The 19,805-nt window shown below is 55.6% G+C and overlaps 2 protein-coding genes across 9 annotated transcripts in view; one reads left to right on the forward strand and one right to left on the reverse strand.

The window, feature by feature from the left end:
• Positions 1–5,070, forward strand: part of TSC2 (TSC complex subunit 2) — a 33,797-nt gene extending 28,727 nt beyond the window's left edge. For all 7 annotated transcript variants that reach the window (XM_069869951.1, XM_069869954.1, XM_069869952.1 and 4 more), the window contains 7 exons: positions 522–608; positions 797–983; positions 1,752–1,891; positions 2,092–2,170; positions 2,858–2,949; positions 3,234–3,332; positions 3,663–5,070. In XM_069869951.1, coding sequence (XP_069726052.1) covers positions 522–608; positions 797–983; positions 1,752–1,891; positions 2,092–2,170; positions 2,858–2,949; positions 3,234–3,332; positions 3,663–3,830 — 852 coding nt within the window. In that variant the 3' untranslated portion in view covers positions 3,831–5,070. The remainder of the gene's footprint in view (positions 1–521; positions 609–796; positions 984–1,751; positions 1,892–2,091; positions 2,171–2,857; positions 2,950–3,233; positions 3,333–3,662) is intronic.
• Positions 5,071–5,422: 352 nt separating this feature from the next.
• Positions 5,423–19,805, reverse strand: part of PKD1 (polycystin 1, transient receptor potential channel interacting) — an 87,262-nt gene continuing 72,879 nt past the window's right edge. For both annotated transcript variants that reach the window (XM_069869942.1, XM_069869941.1), the window contains 16 exons: positions 19,065–19,181; positions 18,818–18,867; positions 18,449–18,651; positions 17,648–17,753; positions 17,354–17,472; positions 16,152–16,354; positions 15,406–15,600; positions 14,515–14,654; positions 13,403–13,530; positions 12,432–12,600; positions 11,632–11,757; positions 11,322–11,496; positions 10,655–10,942; positions 10,236–10,370; positions 9,778–10,092; positions 5,423–9,377 (listed from right to left, as the gene is read on the reverse strand). In XM_069869942.1, the coding sequence (XP_069726043.1) occupies positions 8,751–9,377; positions 9,778–10,092; positions 10,236–10,370; positions 10,655–10,942; positions 11,322–11,496; positions 11,632–11,757; positions 12,432–12,600; positions 13,403–13,530; positions 14,515–14,654; positions 15,406–15,600; positions 16,152–16,354; positions 17,354–17,472; positions 17,648–17,753; positions 18,449–18,651; positions 18,818–18,867; positions 19,065–19,181 (3,096 nt within the window). In that variant the 3' untranslated portion in view covers positions 5,423–8,750. The remainder of the gene's footprint in view (positions 9,378–9,777; positions 10,093–10,235; positions 10,371–10,654; positions 10,943–11,321; positions 11,497–11,631; positions 11,758–12,431; positions 12,601–13,402; positions 13,531–14,514; positions 14,655–15,405; positions 15,601–16,151; positions 16,355–17,353; positions 17,473–17,647; positions 17,754–18,448; positions 18,652–18,817; positions 18,868–19,064; positions 19,182–19,805) is intronic.

Consider the following 19,805-nt stretch of genomic DNA (forward strand, 5'->3'; position numbering starts at 1 on the left):
TTTGCTGGTCATTTGAGAAACCAGTCATAACATTCCTGGAGAAGCAGTGCTGGAAGGGGGTTCTGTGAGCTGAGCACCACAGACTCTGGCTGATGGTCCTTCCCTGGCTGTGGGTTTTGGTGTTCAGGTGGGAAGCCTGAGTAAGATGAGGTGATGCCATGTGCTGAAAGTGTTCTTCAGAGCAAGAGACATGATAACTTTTCATGGAGCTTAAATAAAGATATGGATTAACTTGTCATGGCAAGTGAACCCAACCTTTGTGGTTTTCTGGGTTAATCTCATCTGAAGGATAATCCCCAGAAGGTGTGGTGACAGATGCTCTCTAGCTCTGCTCTGTACCCTGGGCTGATGATGCTCTGTGCTCTCGTGGAACGGAGCAGGGCAGTGTTCACCGAGGCAGGTCCTAGTGGAGGTCAGGAATCTGCGCTTACGTTGTCACCCTTGTCCTCAGGAGTGTTCAGGGAGGGTGGTGGCTGCGTAGAGGCAGGTTTGTGAAGTTGACACCAATGTTTTCATTGTAGACATTTGAAAGATCGGTGCAGCTCCTGGATCAGATTCCTTCTTACGACACACACAAGATCGCGGTACTCTATGTCGGGGAGGGCCAGGTGAGTTGTGTGTGTGTTAATCCTTCCAGGCACCACTGCTCCAGCCATGAGCTTTGTCCTGTTCCTGACGTAGCCTTGCTATTCCTTAGTTGCTTGCACTAAAAATCAGTGTCATGTGAAGCCCTTGTAGGAGGGTGAAAACGTGCTTGTAGCATTTATTGTGGAATTCTCACATTCATATTTCCTAGAGCAACAACGAAATCGCTATTCTGTCAAACGAACACGGATCCTATCGCTACACGGAGTTCCTGACTGGGCTGGGGAAGCTCATCGAGCTCAAAGACTGTCAGCCAGATAAAATTTACCTTGGTGGCCTGGACGTGTGTGGGGAGGATGGACAGTTCACCTACTGCTGGCATGATGACATTATGCAAGGTAAGGAGCCTCCAGCGCAGCTGGGAGTGGTTTGTGGCAGTAGGAAAACCAGCATGAAATGAAACAGGGTCTTAGGTTTGCTTCCTGGCAACAATGATGCTTGTAGCATAAAAAGGAAGTCTTACAGACTGCTTTTTAACCAAAACCAAACTGTTGTGCTGCTTGGCCGAAGGGGAGTGGAGCAGGGGGTTGGACTGGATGGTCTTCGAAGGTCCCTTCCCACCCAAACCACTCTGTGATCTGTGAAGGTGGCTCCAGAAGTTGGAAGTGGAAGGGTGGACACTTCTTATCTTAAGACTGACCTGCCTTCTCCTTTCCAGGGTTGTAGTAGTGATGGTCTGTTCTCCTCCATCTCCTGGGTATCTCTGCAGGCCATGTGTTACAGTTTGGGAGTGGTGCCTACCTGCCTTATATATGGGGAAAAAAATCACCCACCTTGCTTTTAGAACAGCCTGAACCATTACAGAGTGATGTGGGTCTCTGTTGGGTTTTGTTTGCCCAGAGCCCATGGTTCCCTTTGCTGAGCTGGTGCTTAGAGGAGACTCTGTAGGGCAAAACCTAAAATCTGGTGAGAGCAGAGCTTCCCGAGGCTGCGCTTTGTGCTCCAGTCCCGAGGAGCCATGGATTCAGCTCTCGCAAGTGGAGACAAACCTTTTGAGGGAGCACAACTTACTTTTTTATCATTTTGGTGTTGTAAAATCTGCATGTGGCCATTGCTTTTGGTGTCACCAGTGACCCAGGCCTAAGGGCTTTTCTGTTTCTCCTCAGCCATTTTTCACATTGCTACCCTGATGCCCACAAAGGATTTGGATAAATATCGCTGTGACAAGAAAAGGCACCTTGGGAATGACTTTGTCTCTATTGTTTACAACGATTCTGGAGAAGACTTCAAACTGGGAACAATAAAGGTAGAGGATTGACTTGCGGGTGTGTTATAAACAGGCACATGGCCGTTTGTAAGCCTCAGTCTGACATGCATTATCTTAGCAAATAGTGTTGCGATCGTGAATGGAGGTTATTTCCTTTGGAGGGTTCATGTGTGTCAGCTCATGGCATCCACAGGAGCTGCATTACGATGTCTGTGACTGTGTTTTATTGTTTCCCACAGGGTCAGTTCAATTTTGTGCACGTTATCATCACACCGCTTGACTACGACTGTAACCTGGTGACACTGCAGTGTCGGAAAGGTAGGAGCCCCTCTGGCCTTTGCTCTCAGCCTCCCTGTGTCGGTGGTGCGATAACTTTGCAGTGGGTTTGTGTTTCAAAAGTAAAACTTTTCAGGGGAAGCTGTCTGGTGCCAGTTTGCTGCCCAGGTATGTCTGGATATGTCCTATCCATATATCTTCCCCAAGATAAGAGATACCTTCCTGTTGTGCCTCTCAAGCTGTCTCCAATCTTAAGCCGAAGAGCCAGTAGAGTAGAGCTGGTCCCTCCGACAATTGATTGGGAATTCTGGAGGGGATATGGGTTAGAGGTCCCTGTGCCTTTGGCCTCTGCGGTTCTTCCCAGCACTGCAGGACGTGGAGCTGGTCATGGCTGTGTGCGAGTTTGGCTTTGCTGGTGCAGGGATCTGCAGGGTTGTTTGCTGTCCCCTTACAGGGGACACTTCAGGGGTAGATTGCACCATGATGTGTGGTAAAGAGCCCAGCAGGCTCTATCCAAACCTCTACAGAGCAGCTGAAATTTGAGCAGCAGGGGTGCTCAGTTGCAGAGCAAGTTCTGTTACCATTGGAGCTGCAAGAGCACAGTGGGAGCTTCTGAGGTTCTGTAGTGCAATTCCCCACGTTTTTCACTTGTCCCTTTAGCTGCTGGCACCTCTTGGATGGTTCTTAACTGTCTTACAAGATTTTTTTCCTTCTACCTTTAAAACGAAGACATGGAGGGTCTGGTAGACACAAGCGTCGCCAAGATCATCTCTGACAAGAACCTGCCGTTCGTAGCCCGTCAGATGGCCCTGCACGCGAATGTGAGTACCTGTCAGCTCCCCAAGACCTTCTTCTCTCTTTTAGCTGGAGTTTTGGTGCATTACCAGCTTCTGAGGAAACGAGAACAGCTTGCAAAAGCAAATAAGTTTTCTGCTTCAGTTATTGATGTCAACCTTTAAATCAATGTTAGCACGTCAACAATTTTAACCTACAGCTGTATTTCAGCCGCTGTCACGCTGTACTGAAATGATTGTTAATTGTCTAGTGGTCACATTAATATGCCTCCTCCTTTTCTCCCTGCTTCTCCCCACCCTTCCCAAATCAGATGGCTTCCCAGGTTCATCATAGTCGGTCGAACCCTACTGACACCTACCCCTCCAAATGGATCGCGAGGCTGCGGCACATCAAGAGGCTGCGGCACCGGGTACGTAAGGGGTCTGTCCTCAGTGGTTAGAAGGGGGCTCTGCCTTGGAGTCTTTCTACAAGTGAGGAATGTGAAATCAGCCATCAAAACGTCCTGAGTAAGAGGAGGACAATGTGTCTGAAGGTTAGAATCCAGCTCTTGTGGGAATGACAAGCATAGGGATGTAGACCTGGACTTGAGAGCTTCCAAACTGCTCCCTGATGGCAAGGGGTTTGGGGACCCCAATATCTAGACACCGTGCTAGGGTGGTGGGAAAAGCTCTCTTGCTCAAATGGAGAGGGAAGGAGTTCCAGGGAGAGTGGAGCTCATCTGTTCTCGTTTGGCTTTCAGCTACGTGAAGAAACCCAGTACCAGACTCCTGGCCTTCCCCTGCAGATGCATCCGTCTGCTCCAGCAAAGCCCCCTGCCCAGATCCCTCAGGACCCTCCACCCACCTACGAGACTGGGCAGCGCAAGCGGCTGATCTCCTCGGTGGACGACTTCACGGAGTTTGTGTAGGTCCCAGTGGGTCCGTGCGGCTGCGCTGGGAGGCAGCCAGAGCCTTTTGCCTGCGTGCTGACTCCGTGCAGACTGTGGACAAGGAGGTGCCGGGCTCGGCAGGCGCAGCGTGGCTCTGCTGCTTGCCTGTGGACTTGGCTGTTCCCCTCTCTCAGCCTGCCTCTCCTGTCTGAGGAGGACACTAACCCCAGCAGATGCGCCAAAAGGACCAACCCTCCGTGTTCGCTTTCTTTGGTTTGAGCTGTTCCCAGGCTTTTGTCTCCAGAGGGAACATTATTGCAGCCCCTTTCCCTAGGCTTCTTCCACACCGGTGCCTGGCGGGAGCAGACGCGATACCGATACGCACTTCATCACACAGTTGAAAGGTGTGGGAATTGTGAGGACTTCATTGGGAAGGAAATAGAAAGTATGGAAAATCCAGTCACTCTTTCTAAGCACTCTGGAATCCCAGCTCCTCTCTAGGCCTCAGTGCCTCGGGGCACTTGGACTCCCAGCTGAGTTGACTTGGGCCCTCAAGTCACATCCTCAGGAGCTGCTTCAGCTGCTGAGGATTCATCTCTGTTCTGAGATGGCAGCAACCCCTCCCTCATCTGGCGGGAACGATGTTGCTACCACAAGGAATGGAATAGAGCGGGAGGTGGGCGCTGCTGATCGGAGGAACGGGAGGGCAGCGAGCTGGGCCACGAGGCTCGAAGTGAGCAGTCACCGAGCTGACAGCAAGGATCACTCCAGAGGCCAGGCCTGTTTGCAGCGATGCTGGGGATAACTCTTGTCCACCTTGCACCCTTTGGGAAAGACTGTTGATGCCTCTGGGTGAGCTCTGCCTGTCGTGCTGCTGCCCTGAGCCAGCCTCTCCTCCTGGACTGCGGCTGCTGGAGCAGGGAATGGGCTGTTTTCAGCGCACACCCACACACACAATGGGATTTTGTAGCCCAGCTTGTGGTGAGATGGTTGTCACACACTACACTTCGGAACGAGGAGAAACCTCTTACGCTGGACTACACTGTGAGCCTTTAACCTGCTTTGTCAGTGAAGGGGAAGCGTGGCTTTTGGTCATGGATAAGGGCTGCGGGCTGGCACTGGGTTTGAAAGGTGAGTGCAATCCGCACACGGACGGTGAAGTGACAGGTGACGGGCAGAAGCGAAGCTGCTGGCTTGGGGGACGCTGTTTGGAAGCTCTAAGTGTGTGTTGTGGTGTGAGTGTTTGAGTTGTAAAGGAAATAAAATGTTGGTATGGTCAGTGGGTGCTGGCTGGCCGGGGAGGATTTGAACCCTGTCAGTTCCTCCCTCCTTTCCCCTTGCGGTTTTTCCCTCCCTATCGCTCCCCTTTTGAAAACCAAGTGCTGGAAGCGTGCGATGCCAGCCCTGTGCCGCACTCACTCTTGACTGAGGTTTCTTTTTGCTGAGCACAGACTCTTTGCTGCGCTGATGGTGTTAATGACAGCCCTGAGCTTCCCATGTACAGGGCTGGTATTGGCCTGGAATTATGATTCCAATCGCAGAAACAGAGAATGGCAACAACACTGGCTCTAGCTCCCACTGCTTTCCCTGTGCCCATGCTGGAGCGAGTGGAACTGAATCGCAGAGCCAGGTCCTAGCAGTCATCTTTTATTTGACCTTGTCAGTTTTTAGGAAACATCCCCACAGTTATAAAATACAATAGTTTTGTTCGCAGAGAAGTGCTGACCTGCCAGTAACGGTTGGCACACTGGTCACAACAAAGAACAGACGATTAACAACAGCACTTCCATTACATCCCTCCCTTTCCCTTTCACCCTAGCGGATTTGGGGTTTTATTTAAGCAGCTCCATTGTGTTGCATCTCTGTGAGACGGAAGACAATAAATAAGAAACCATCTCTGGGTGCCTACAGCCACAGAAATATACATTCAGGAGGATTCATTGCTCGAGCTGCAAGGCAAGGGCTGGAGCTCGGTGAGCAGCGCCTCCAGCTGCAGCAAAGCACAGGACGCATGGCAACAGCAAAGGAATTTGTGGCTGGGGTTTGTACAAAGCAACACGAGGCTGAGACCTCAGAGTGCTGGAAAGCTGTCAGCGGTGCCCACTGCGCACGCAGGCCCTCGCGGAGCTGTTTGCCTTCTCGGGGAACAACTGTGGGTTCCAGAGCTGCTCTCCGTACTTGGAGTGAAGGATAGAAGTCGGGCGGTTGTCTGATCCTGTTACTGCTCCTCTTTCCTTGGAAGCAGCACTCGATAAGTCACACGCATCTCCTCACGCTCATACACACGGGGTGAGCTTGGTAATGAACAGGCGCTTGCCAACAACAATCCTGCTGCATCCTCATTCCATGAGCTGCTCGGAGCAGCCCTGTCCCAGCTGGGCCCTGCCTCTTGCCCTGTCTCCATGCTGCACTTTGCTCCTGCTAACAGCTCTGAACTGAGCACCTGCACACCGAGGGGCTGACACCCCAGCTGGGGTTTCAGACTCTTGAAGATCCAAGAGCTGTCCAAGACCTGCTTGGTTCACTTTCCTCACTGAGTTCCCGCAGGGCCCTTGGGGCCGGCTGCGGCAGGGAGGGGACACAGGGTTGTGGCCAGTTTCAAAGCGGCTGCTCTGGTGCAGTTCTGGAGCAGAGAGAGCCGTTTGTAAGGGAAAAAACTCCCTCCTGCACCTGATCTGGCCCTGGGCCCATCCCTGGCCTCACCTGGGCTCTGCAGCCCTCGCTGCTGGTTCCTCCTGCTCCAGGCACTCACTGCCACCTCGCTGGAATTCTCCAACTCCTGCTCCTGCACTCAGCCCCTCTCTGTCGGCTCCTCTCTACCTGCCTTTCCTTCTCCTTCCAGAAGTTTTGTGGTTGCCAGCATGAGTTTTTTGCTCCCTGTGCTCTCCTCTTTGTGCCATCTGCTCATCCCGCTCCCTCTCTGCTGACAACCACCAGTTCCCTCAACCGCTGGTTGAGCTTCTTCCTCCTGCCCCCATTCTCCTGCAGCCTTTCTCTCCTATCAGCCACGTAACTCACACCAGTCCCAAAGTCACCTCCACGAGCACCCTGTGTCCTCCACCCCGCTATGGGGCACGGGCAGGCGCCTGGAGCCAAGGAAGCATGGGGGCAGCTGGAATTAAACCTGCTTTCCCAGCATGGCAGATGTGGTCAGAGCTGGCCAGGGAGAGGATGGGATCAGCAAGGGAGGGATCTGAGATGCCCCCTCTCTGCCTCAAAGTGTCTCCTGGGCTGGGAGGGACAGAGCCAGGGCCACCAGCATCGGGGTGAGGAGCAGCCTAACCTGGGGCACCTGCAGTGCTGCCTGCCTGGTCCCACTGCTGCTGCCTTCCCTCCACACTTCTTGGACTTCCAAAGCCGTGGAGCAGGCGCTGGAGCTCATTCCCATCCCCTGGGCTGCTCTGCTGCACCTGTGGGGAGGGGAGGAGGGCACACGCACCGCACACACACCTTATATACACCGGGCATCCCCAGGAAGAAGCACTTAATACATCCTTTAAATAACTCTGACAATAGTGTTCTGTCTCCTATCTACACGCTTCAAACACGGTACCGATGCTATGAAAATATAGCAAACATACAAAAATATATACATTTGAAAACACAAACCCATATAAATTACGTACACTATACATAACGTGAACCGGCGCTGACGAAGGGAAGGCGGGTCCTGCGGAGGCTTCGCCCCGTGGCGTGGGCACGGCGAGCACAGCCCAGCTGGCGCCCAGCGAGTCCCAGGGAGCTGCAGGAGGGACCCCAAAAGCTCCCTCAGGAGCATCCCTTCACCTCCCTCTCCCACCGCCTCGGTGCTGCTCAGCAGGACGAGCCTCAAGGTGGGGCCGCGTTCTCTGCGTCAGCGCCTGCTCAGTTCATTTATGATATAAACCAAAAAAAATACTGCTTTTGTGCTATATTATCCCGTTCTTGTTAGAGCGCACGTGTCGCCGTTAGCCGAGGAAAGCGCTGTTTAAAGTGCTGGGCAGTACATACGAACAAGTAAACCACAATACATATACGGACGTCCATACATTCCTTGGAGTAAAAAAAGCCAAGCAGCCAGCGGGGACGGGGGCCGCCGGCGCCAGGGGAACCGCAGCGAAGCCAGCGCCGTGGACCCCGCGCTCGGAGACGCCGGCGCAGCCCCAGGCCCCCGCGAGGCCCTCGGCGCCGCTGCTCCACGTCCCCTCTGCACCGCAGGGCGGGCAGCTCGCAACGTCAGGTGTATTAAATATGGGATTTCCTTAAATACAAATAATAATAGTACCAATTTCTGGAGGATAAAAGTAGCCAATACTGGAAATTAACTGATGGGGGCGTAGATATCATTTAGCTCTATCTATAGATATTTATGCTTAAAAAAGGATGGGTTAAATATCTCCTCGAAACGTGCACCTTTCCTCCACAGTGTGTCTGGTCACAAAAAAAAATTCAGGACTTTGGTCAAACCTTTAAGACCTGGGGCTCTCCTGTCCCCACTTCCCTCTGGCACAGCCAGCGGGGAAGGGAGGCGAGCCCGGTGCCGGTCACCCTGTACCGGTCACCGTACGCGGGCCGGTTGCAGAGGGCAACGAGAATTCCAACCCTGCCCGACCCTAATGGGGATTCTCCGCACGCTGAGCCGGCCCCATGCAGCCTCTCGGGCCGTCCCCGGGGAATAAGCCCAACACTTAACACTGGAAACCACGATGTGGAGCTCAGCACGTCCGACACGGAGAGCCAGGGAGCTCAGCACATCCGATGCGGTCAACCAGGGCCCTGGAGGCCGGCGGCTGCGGCACCTGCTTTGCAGGCGGCAGCCCCGCGATCCCGGCAGGCACAGCCGCCGCGGTGGGAGCCTTCGGAAGCAGCAGCTCCTCAAGCTCCAGGTCTGCACGGCAGGCACAGCCCGCCCTTCGCAAACCGCTTCCCTCCGAGGGTGCTGCTCCCCGTGATGCCCAGCACGCCGCCTGCTACTGGACGCTATTTGACAGTGGGGTGCACCCGGTTCTTTGCCCGCAGGGGCCGTTTCTTCTTCACTGCCGGAGCCGCAGCGGCGTAGGGTTTGTGCGGGGGCAGCACAGAAGCCGCCACACTGATGCCTCTGCTGGCACGGAGCAGGCGGCTGGGCACGGAGCCCCTGCTGCCCGGCGGGGCGGCCGGAGAGCTGGGGGGCGGCGGGGTGTCCCGCGGGGGCTGCGGGTCCGTGTCGGAGGAGATCTCGGGCGAGGGCTCCTGCTCCGTGCTGCCCGCACAGTACCTGCTCGGGACGTCCTCTGGCGTCCGGCTGCACCTCCTGCGGGAGCGGCGGCTCTGGGAGCCCTCCAGCTGGTGCTCGATGCGGTAAACGTCCTCCGTCACCTGGTTGACGCGGTCAAACTGGGCAAGCAGCATCTCAAAGAGGGTGAGGAGGCGCTGGATGTCGGCGTCCACTTCCAGGCTGTCGCGGGTGCTCAGCACGAGGCTCAGCCCGTCCAGCTGGCTGGAGGAGGTGGAGGCCCTGGAGCTGTCGGAGGCGGCGCTGGGAGTGGGACCCCGGAATGACTTGGAGTCACTGGAGTCTCGGGACGGCAGCGGCTCCATCCCTTCGAATCTCACCTTGTGCCGGAACTGGAAGAGAAGAGGGGAGCCGGGGGCAGAGTGATTTCAGGAGCTGGCTCGTGGGAATGAGGGGCTGCGGCACCACGTGTGGCTCCGAGCCGCCCCACAGCCGCTCCCAGCCATTCCCAGGGGCCAGGCCACGGCGCAGACCTGGGGACAAGATCCCAGCTAAAAACACATGGAGCCACAGGACCCAGAAGTGGCAGCAGATCCCCTACAGCGCCCCATCAGTCACACACCTCTTGGGCCTCCAGGAATTCCCTTGCCTGCCAGAGGAACCTTCTCAGGCTGTGGGAAGCAGCCAGGGCCAAACAAAGGTTAAGGACGGTGGACACAGCTACTCCAGCCAAGTCCACAGGTTCTTGCTGGCCCCCACCCCTCTCCACGGAGTCTCCCGGCCTGCACACACCTCCTTGGCTTTGCTGAAGCCCATCCACATTTTCAGCCTGCGCAGGAAGAGCTCCACCATCTCATAGTCCTGGGGCTCGAAGGCGGGGCGGTACAGCTCAAAGTGCATTTCTCGGTAGCTGTGGATAAGCACGGCAGCGAAGAGCCGCAGCACAATCCACGCCTCCAGGACGATGTAGCTGGTGCAGAACAAGTAGCAGAGGCCGGAGGACTCGGGCAGGCAGGGACGGAGGTTGACGCTGCCCCGCAGCATGGCAAAGAGCAGCAGGAGGCTGCTGCCAAAGCTGCGGAAGGACTCCGAGGAGGAGGAGAAGAGCTGTGGAGGGGACAGTGGAGATGGAATGAGATCAGCGGCCAGGTGTTCCCCTGACCCCCAGTACCCGCTGCTCCATCTTAGAAAGCTGTGAGGAGCGGCCCAAGACAGGGACAGATCACAGACACAGACAAGCAGGGAATTACCAGGAAGCCGAGCTGAGCGTAGGCCAGGATGAGGATGGCGAATGCCAGCGCTGCAGCAGTTAGTTCCTTCAAGGACTTCTGGAAGGTCTTCCCGAAGACGGACCACTGCCGGACAAAGCGGAGCTGCTGGGCAGCCTAGAAGCAATAGAGAGAGAGAGGGGCGTTAGAGCAGGGGTCCCTCACAGTGGTGGCTGCGAGATCCTTCCAGCCCAGCGTGCTGCAGCGGAGCCTGCCAGCCTAGCAGAGGAACAGGTCCCTTCCCACCCAAACCATTCCATGATCTGTGCCTGGCACAGTAGGACCACAGCCTTGCACTCGCATTTATTCCTTTGCTACCCCTGCCACGGGACTGTCTGTGGACAAGCTGGCACAGGAGGACCAAAGCACACACCCCTGGTCCCACCCAGCCCTCTCCATACCTGCACAGTCAGGAGGAAGAGGAGGGACGCAGCCAAGGTGCTGAAGACTGTGTTGAGAAAGGCCACCTGGTAGAAGTTGGTGAAACCCTTGCGGTTGTTGAGGTACTTGAGCCACTGCTGGTCAGCGAGGGTGGCCTGGCTGAGGTGCACGACCACCGTGCAGGTGGTGAGGAGGATGAAGACCCACTGGCCGTAGTGTCCCCACAGGGTGAAGTAGGCTCTGCCTTCCTTCTTGATGGACAGTGATTCAGACACCACAAAGTAGACCACAAACATCATCAGGAAGACCTGGGGGAGAAATGGAGACGTTACCAGGGAAGGAGAAGACAGTTGAGACCCCGGCAACACGACTGAGCTGACTGACGTCCCCACTGAGGACAGAACAAAGGCCTGAAGTTTCCACAGTGACAGGTTTGAGTCTGAGGAAGCAAAAAGGCTGAGACAAGACTAATGAATGTGCCATACAGGTGGAATGTCCTTCCCTTTGGTGGTGCCAGGGATGTCTCCTGGGTGCTGTCCAGGCCTGGGGACAAGCAACCGCAGGCAGGGGAGCTTTAGCCCACAGTGACCAACGCTGCCCTGCGGGGAGCCCCGGCAGTGGGTCCCCAGAGCCCTCTGTGCAGCGACAGCCAGGGAGGAGGAGGTAGAAGGGGACAAAGCCACTGACCATCATGAGGAGCTGCAGCGTGACGCCCCCGCTGAGCCGCAGCAGTGGGAAGGGGCTGATGGTGACGGCGGCGATGGCCTGTCCAGCGCCCAGGAACTCCAGCTGGAGGGTGATGGCAGCGTGCAGGTCCACGCTGGGGTTATACTGCATCAGCTCCACAAAGACTGCCCGGCTCCTGCGGACAGAGAAGAGTCGCTCAGGGCACCGGGACAGCCCCAGGCTTTGGTGCCACTGCTTCACAGGATCACAGATCACTGCGCCCCTTACTACCTGAGGGAAACCTCCGTTCATCTGCCCCTGCCACACTCACATGTTGTCGATCCAGCCGTGCTGCTGCAGGAAATTCAGCTGAGCCCTGCTCTCCTCTAGCGAAGCCCCCAGCTCCTGGATGTAGCCGCTGCTGTCGTAGAACGAGATGTAACCCCAGTACCAGACCCTGCCGAGGAAGACAAGCCATGGGGTGAAAGCTGAAGGACAGAGCAGTCACAGGGATGCAGGCCAGGAGCGAGGGTGCAGCTGCAGACCCCGCACATCCCCAGGAGACAGCTGCCTGCTTATTGGCTTTACAAGAAAAATCACAGATGCACATCCATCCACCTCCATGTTCCCAGCCTCAGAACATCCCCACGCCCTGTGCTGCCCCAGACTTCAATGAAGACACATCCAGGAACAAACCGGAGCAGAAACCAACAGTGATTTCATGGCCAATGTGCTGGTAAAGGCTAATCTCCCTCAATCCACTTTACCATAAAGCCAGTGCTGCTCTGTGGCCCTTGTGAGCAGCCGGGCTGTATCTTTCCACACCTTGTTTGCCCTTGAAGCTGCTGAGCTGAACCCTCTGTCCCAGAGAACAGCACCACGCTGTCACTCACGCAGCTGAGGTGACATGCACGCCTGCAGGGAAGCTGAAGCAGGTCCCTCTGTGCCTCCCACCATTCACAGTGCCAGTGTGGACGTGTTCAGGGAAGGCCTTGGGTATTCCCGTGTTCACGAGCGCTTCGTAGGCGCAGGGGCCGCAGTTGGTCTCGCCAAGGTGAGGCCTGGGAACCACCTGGGTGCTGCATGACCCACGGAGCCACGATGTCTCTGGCAGGTGGGGCAGCTCCTTACCCCGTCAGGTCAGGCGGTGAGTAGGACCATGTAGCTGTTGCGTTGAGGGCTGCCCTTTCCCAGCCAGCTGCGTAGTCAGCGGTGGAAAAGCTGTGCAGGTCAGTGCAGCCCCTCCCAGGAGCCGTGCCTGTGCTCTGGAGGATGTCCTGGGCATTCCGCTGGCACTCGGCTGGAATGAGACCAACACTGTCAGCCCAGAGGGCACCCAGCGCAGCCAAACAGTGCTGGGCACACAGCTCAGCTTCCACGCTGAGCTTCTCCCTTCTTCCCAAGAACCTTCCACCTCAGTGACACCTCCAGAAACCAGATCAACATCTCTCTTTAGTGTAAATGCCCGTGATTGTGTTCAGCTCTGCAGGAGCAGAACCAGCACACCAATATACAAAGAAAAAACTGCCTCCATAACCTCTGCCTTGCAGCATCCAACTCTGGCCACTGCACCCCTCTGGGAATCATAGAATCACCAGGTTGGAAAAGACCCACCCAATCATCAAGTCCAACCATTCCTATCAAACACTAAACCATGTCCCTCAGCGTCTCGTCCACCCATCCCTTAAACACCTCCAAGGGAAGGGGACTCAACCCCCTCCCTGGGCAGCCTGTTCCAGTGCCCAATGACCCTTTCCGTGAAAAATTTTTTCCTAATGTCCAACCTAAACCTCCCCTGGCGGAGCTTGAGGCCATTTCCTCTTGTCCTGTCCCCTGTCACTTGGGAGAAGAGGCCAGCTCCCTCCTCTCCACAACCTCCTTTCAGGTAGTTGTAGAGAGCAATGAGGTCTCCCCTCAGCCTCCTCCAGGCCAAACACCCCCAGCTCTCTCAGCTGTTCCTCATAAGGCCTGTTCTCCAGCCCCTTCACCAGCTTTGTTGCTCTTCTCTGGACTTGCTCCAGAGCCTCAACATCCTTCTTGTGGTGAGGGGAATGTCACCACCCACCCAGTGACAGCAGAGCCGCAGGCCCTGGCCCACCTACCGTCCTGCAGCCGGAGCTGGCGCAGCCGGGCGGTGCCCAGCGTGGTGCTGTAGCTCTCCTGGCCTGACCGGTTGTTGTAGAGGTACGGGAGGAAGACGTGTGACATCCAAAGCCAGAACTGATCAGACCTGTAATGGGGAAGAAGCGTGAGGCAGAGCTTGGGGAAGCGGGCAGAGGCAGCACTTCCATCCACTGCTGGGCTGGAGGCAGGACAACGGTTATGTGACATGAAAGACCTAAAGGTGACGAGTAACCTGGTGGGGTCTGGAGAAAAGGAGGCTGAGGGACAACTTTATTGCTCTCTGCAGTTCCTGAGGGAGGTTGTAGCAAGGTGGATGCTGGTCTCTGTTCCCAAGGAACAAGAGACAGGATGAGAGGAAATGGCCTTAAGCTTCATCAGGGAGGTTTAGATTGGATATTAGGAGAAATGTCTTTACTGACAGAGTGGTGAAGACCTGGCAGAGGCTGCCCAGGGCAGTGGAGGAGTCTCCAGCCCTGGAGGGGTTCAAAAACAAGCCGGAGGTTCACCGACAAGCCTGGTCTGTTTGCCCAGAACCAAGAGGTCTGCAGTGAGGGGGGTGTAAAGACACTATTAACCCCCGGCAGCCTTTCTGCTGCCAGGCTGGGCTGCCGGAGTCTGTGGAAACTCAGCTGGGAAAATTGAATCTAGTTAACCCATACATGCAGAGCACAGCAGGAAAGGACTCTGGATTTATATGACGGGTGGTTTTCTTTCTCGTGACCCTGTTTATAGCTAAACCTACATTGTAAACTTTGGAGACAGCAGAACTTGTGTCCTTTTGGCCAGATACAGAAAGCCAAACATCTGTTATTCACACAGTCCCTTCCCACTAAGGGAATAATTAAAATTCAAGAAATTAAGGCTCTCAAACCCCTCCTGGTCCCTCTGCTTTCCAAGAGTGAAGCAGAACCACAGGGACAGAAAGGGCCCCGCTCACCAGGGCTGCCCAGAGTCAAGAACCTCTAACAGAAGGGACCGTGGAGCACGAGCCCAGCATCCAGCCCCAGCCAGCTCCTCGCTGCAGCCCTGCACGGCTTCTGATACAAAACGCCATCTCACTCTGCCCCATCCCCAGATCCTCTGCCGTTACCTCTTGATGCGGAGGAATTCGTTGCTGCCCAGCTGCTGCTTGATGGAGCTCTGCAAGAGGAAGGCTCTGCTGTTGCGGGAGGCGTCTCCATAGTTGGTGAGCAGGATCACCAGCAAGAACATCATGTAGATGAGGAAATTCTGGCAAGCAGAGAGGAGGAGGAGATTTCACCCATGCACTGTGGAGTTGGTTCCCAATCCTGCAGCAGATCTGTGCTTTCCACCGCCTGCTGCCCCCCATGCGGCAGGATCAGGACCCAGCTCATGCTGTTCTTTCTTTTCCATGTGGGAAGGAGCTTAAAACGAAACCCAGACCCCAGGCTCTTAGTTCAAAGGGGCCAGCCTGGCACCACAGGTTTCAGTTGCATTGCACAATGCCCCTCCAGGAGCTCCTACAGCAGTTTTGGGGTTTCCATCCTTTAAAGGAGAATTGTTTGTTTAAAAATCACTCACCCCTGTTAAAGCAGTGGTGAACTCCCAGCACAAGTGTGGAGGATAAGTGCTGAATGAGAGATGGAAACCCCTGCTCCTAGATGGGGAGTGTGTTTCACGAGACTCAACTAATTAATTTCCTTGTGCAGGCTGGGGTCTGCTCCACACTGCAAACCTCGCCCCAACCTCAAACACCTGAGTTACGGAGCCAAGCACACCACCTGCTCCAAGCCAACATCCTTTCAACCCTGCTTTCCAGCCACCTCAGATCTCCGAGCTTCATGGAGGTGCATGTCACTGCCAGTCTCTTACAGATGGGGAAACTGAGGCAGAGACTGAAGACATGCACCATCAAGCTGAGGAGACCACAGATGGACTGGGAGGACCCACCAAGTATGTGCCTCAGCCCCTGGAGCCAGCACTCTGCCCTAGGCGCCACAGGCCTCAGGAGACAGCCTACCTTCAGCATCCTGTGGAGCATCTTGACCTTCCTGGCCTCCTCCTTGGCCTGGAAAAGAGCAAAACCCTGCGGGGGTCGGACTTTGCTGATCTTCTCAGAAACGTGCTCAACAAATGGATGCTCCACCAAGGTATCGTCTTCCTCTGGGTGCAAGCGCTTGGCAACCAGTGAGAAGTAAAGGGCTTCCAGCAGAACCTGGGGAGACAAGCAGTGTCATGAGCCTGCAGAGAGCGCTGTGCCACCAGGATTGCAGTGGGCAGCAGCTCCCATGGACAAGACAACCTCTAAAACAAATTGCCACCAGCTCTGCCACTGTGCTGGGAGGCACATCCTTCCCTTCCTTCTCCCAAGTGACAAGGGACAGGATGAGAGGAAACGGCCTCAAGTTGTGTCAGGGGAGTTTAGACTGGATATCAGGAACAATTTCTTCACTGACAGAGTGGTGAAGCCCCAACAGAGGCTGCCCAGGGCAGTGGGGGAGTCTCCATCCCTGGAGGGGGTTCAAAGAATGTGAAGATGTGGCATCTGGGGACAGGGTTCAGTCGGCACAGTGGGGTTGGGCAGACGTTTGGACTGGATGAGCTTAGAGATCTCTTCCGACCTTAACGACTCCATGTGTCTATGACATGGAGATGTGAGAGAGTATTCAACCCACGTAGTGTCCAGTATGACCAGATTGGTATCTGGACGAGATGTTAACTACAGGTAACACATAACCATGTACAGAAATGTGCTTGTCTCCTTACCTTCAGGGGCTCCCAGACCAAGAAGGATGCCAGAAAGCTGAATATCCCTGAGATGAGCCACATGAGGGCAACACTGGAAGAGAAGCCCACTCCGATCCACACAGAGACCCCCGTGGAGGTGGTGAAGAGGAGGAGACTGATACCATGAGCGAGGTAGGAGCACCAGGGTGGCAGCAAGCGCTTCCTGAATGTCTGGTCTGTAACTGAAAGGAGGGGAGAAAACAAGCATAGATGTTACTACAAAAGGGCCCTGACGGGCATCCCTGCAGGGAACCTGCCACCAGTCCTGGGTGAATTTGGAGGCATTATCCATACCATCTCCTGCTACACAGCAACACAGACAGCACCAGGAGAGCCTGCCATCTGCAGAGAACGGGGTGGGCAGGAGGAGATGGGATCCTGATTTGGCCAGTGGGACAGGTTCCCTGCTTTCTCTCAGAGCCCCAGGACAGCGGGCAAGCCCAGCCGGGCTGGAAGTGCTGCTGTCAGAGCCATGAAAAGCCACACCGCTTTGTGGCTCTGGCTCCTTTCAGATGGTCAAGCCACCCTGCCCCGGGGCTCACTCGGCACAGCTTCTTTCACCCACGTGAATCAATGCCTGCATAAAGACACTACACCCACTTATCAACCAAGACAATGATGGATTTTAAGGGACCCCAGAGGACTGCTGCTGTGTCCAGTTCCAGGCTGCCCCAGTGAGGCTGTGCCTTGAGAAGCTAACAGTTCATGCTAAGAGAACTGATGTCAAGCCTCACCACAGGGCACTGATCACCCCCTGACCAGTCGCTCCCTGCCTTGTGCAAGCCCAGACGGAGGTCCGTTGTTGGAGCCAGGAGGAAGCATCTCTTCTCTGCTTTGTTTGTTGATTTGAACTTTCCCTGGCATTTGACTCCCTTCCCCCTCTGGTTATGTGCAGACACTCTCCCTCTCACCCGCTAGACGGATGAGGGAGCTGCTGTGTGCAGGGAGCAGAGGAACTGGGGCAACAGCAAGCAGAGCTTCCCTGGGGTGCACGGAAAGGACTCTCACGGCACAAGTGGTGGCCAAGGGCTTACTGAGATTGTGGCTCCAAGCTCCCAAGAAATAGCGGGTCTATTCCAAGCAGAGAAGCAGCCTTCCCGACTCCTCTCCTACTTACCCGCCTGTGCCTCTGGCTGCCCTGCACATCCCCACCCTCCCCGGTGCTGGCCCAGCCCTAGTACCTGTCCATGTCGACTTGGCCGATCTGCTCACTTCCCGAGGAGGAGCTGCCAGGCTCTGGCTTTTGTCATTAAGCTTTTGCATCATAACCGTCTCCACCTTCTCCCCAAACACGCTGGACCTGCCAAGGCAAAGGGGAGATGCTGGTGCACCCAGGGCTCTGCAGAAAGCAGGCTGGCACCGGGCAGACTGAACTCCAGTGCTGACAACGGTGCAGCAGCCCTGGACCACTGCAGAGCCAAAGGGCAAGGGGCAGGGGGCACTGGCTCGGGGAACTCTTCTCCCCGAATACTTACAGGCCTGAGATCAGATCCGTTTCAGCCCGCATGTAGGGCCCGAGGTCCTGGGAGTGGGAGATGCCGCTAGCTCCATCTGCCAGGATCTGCCGGATCAGGTCCTCATCTGGGGAAGGAGAAAGTGCGATCAGCATCAGCAGGAGCACAGCGCCCAGTGCTGGGGGACAGGTCTGCACCGCTCAGCCACAGTTGTAGACATGGAGAGGAGGAGGCCAGGGTGAGGTCCTTGCCATGGGACAGCCTTTCCCTCTTCCCTGTTTTCCAGCTCCTGTCTATCCCCAGCGCGGCTGCAGAACCTGGCAGGAAACTGCTGGTGTAGAAGGCCAAGTTCTTCTCCTTCTCCAGCTGCTTAGAGAGGTTTGGAAACACGCTGTGGCTTTGAAACCAGTGCTGGTAGCTTGCAACATTCAGACCCCATGGGAACACACCTCCCCTTGCTCCCAGTTTGCTGGCAGTGTGGTGACCACTCACTTCAGACTCATCCACATGAGGACTTCTGCTTTCCCAGCCTGAAATTCCCATTAAGAAAATAGAACTCTCCTCCTCTGCCCCTCACACTGAAGCCAGTGGCAATGGCAGCAGGCTCTGCTGTTCTTCTTGGGTTCTTCTCCAGAGCCAAGCCAGGACTCCTAAGGACCGGGCTTCCCTGGGGGTGTTTAAGGGACAGGTGGACGAGGCGCTGAGGGGCACGGATTAGTGATTGATAGGAATGGTTGGACTCGATGATCTGATGGGTCTTTTCCAACCTGGTGATTCTATGATTTGTACCCCAGCACAGAACGATGCTACCCCCACACCCACCTGAGGCAGAGAAATAGCGAGGCTGTCCCTGGTGAACGCCAAGCGACAAGCTGTCCTCCTCGGTGGCCAGCGGGGCCTCAAGTCCAAGGTGGCGGCTGGCCCGGCCTCTCTTCAGCTTCTGGATGGTGTTGCCCATGATGGAGGGGTCGCTGAGGAGATCTGGCCAGCTGAGCAGGGCCTCGCTGGATGGCCACCGCACCAGGCTGTGGGAAAACAGGGGTGGGTGCCATCAGGTGTGTGTGGAGAATAGGAAGCAGAAGAAGAGCAACTGGGCTAGCGCATAGGACTGTCTAGAAGGGAAGCACAACCTCAGTCTACCACGGCAGAAAACTAAACTCCTACTTGCTCCATCCCCAGAAATCTACTTACCTCTTGGAGTCCTCCAAGAACAGGTCTGTTTTGGTTTGCTCAGAGAAGGCCTGTGGAGGAAGCAGAAGTGGTTTGTGCCTGGTTAAAACGGCGGGTTGTTAACATCAGGGGCCACTGGAAACCTGGAGCCTGAGCTCTTATAAGCCCTGGGTCCACAGTTCCTCCAGAGATAATGCCCAGGCACACTGGGAAGAACCATGTTGCCAAACAGAGCAGTAGCACAGCTTTTGGGAGAGAAGCAGGTTACCTCTGCCCGGAGCCCGGGGAAGGTGGGGAAGGAGCTATCGAGGACTGAAGAGTCGAGGTAGTTGTCGATCTCCAAGGACTGCTGGTCTGAGTGAGTCAGGGTGTGGTTGATAGAGACCTGCAGGAGACAGGAAGACGTGAGCAGAAAAGGAAGGGATGGAGGTGTCGATGTCACGGCAGCTCAGAGCCCTGCGGCTCAGCGGCTCTCGTCAGTCCCCTGCTCTTCGGGAGAGCCTCACACTGCGCAGGCAGAGCTGGGGGATCCCAGTGTGCCCAGCAGGGCTGAGAACAGGCACATACAAATCCTCCACTGTCTCACAGGCATCTCACAGGCACCTGTCTCCCCATGTACCACAGTCCAGTGCCATCTGAACTATCCCAAGCACAAATTCTGAGGAAGCCCCACAAGCCTGCAGCCTCCCACAAAGCTGGGAGCACTTATAGCAACACCAAGTATCAGCCACATTTGCTGCTCATCAGTCACTGAGCAGCTAGTTACAGTTCTTAATGGGGCTGTTAATTGTGCCTAACTAGTCATTAAATCCCTAGATAATCCCTTCCCAGCTGCCTAACCACAGCTCTGCTCAGGCAGCTCAGTTTGCACCCAGGGCAGGCATTTCATCAGCAATGCTCTGCTGAGCATCCCTCAAGCTCCTTCCAGCACAGCAAAGGGTCGTGCCTTTGAGTGGCGCTGGGGTACCCATCACAAACTGAAATCAAGGAGTAAGAGCCTACACAGCTT

This window comes from Phaenicophaeus curvirostris, chromosome 16 (assembly GCF_032191515.1).
Source record: "Phaenicophaeus curvirostris isolate KB17595 chromosome 16, BPBGC_Pcur_1.0, whole genome shotgun sequence".
NCBI lineage: Eukaryota > Metazoa > Chordata > Aves > Cuculiformes > Cuculidae > Phaenicophaeus > Phaenicophaeus curvirostris.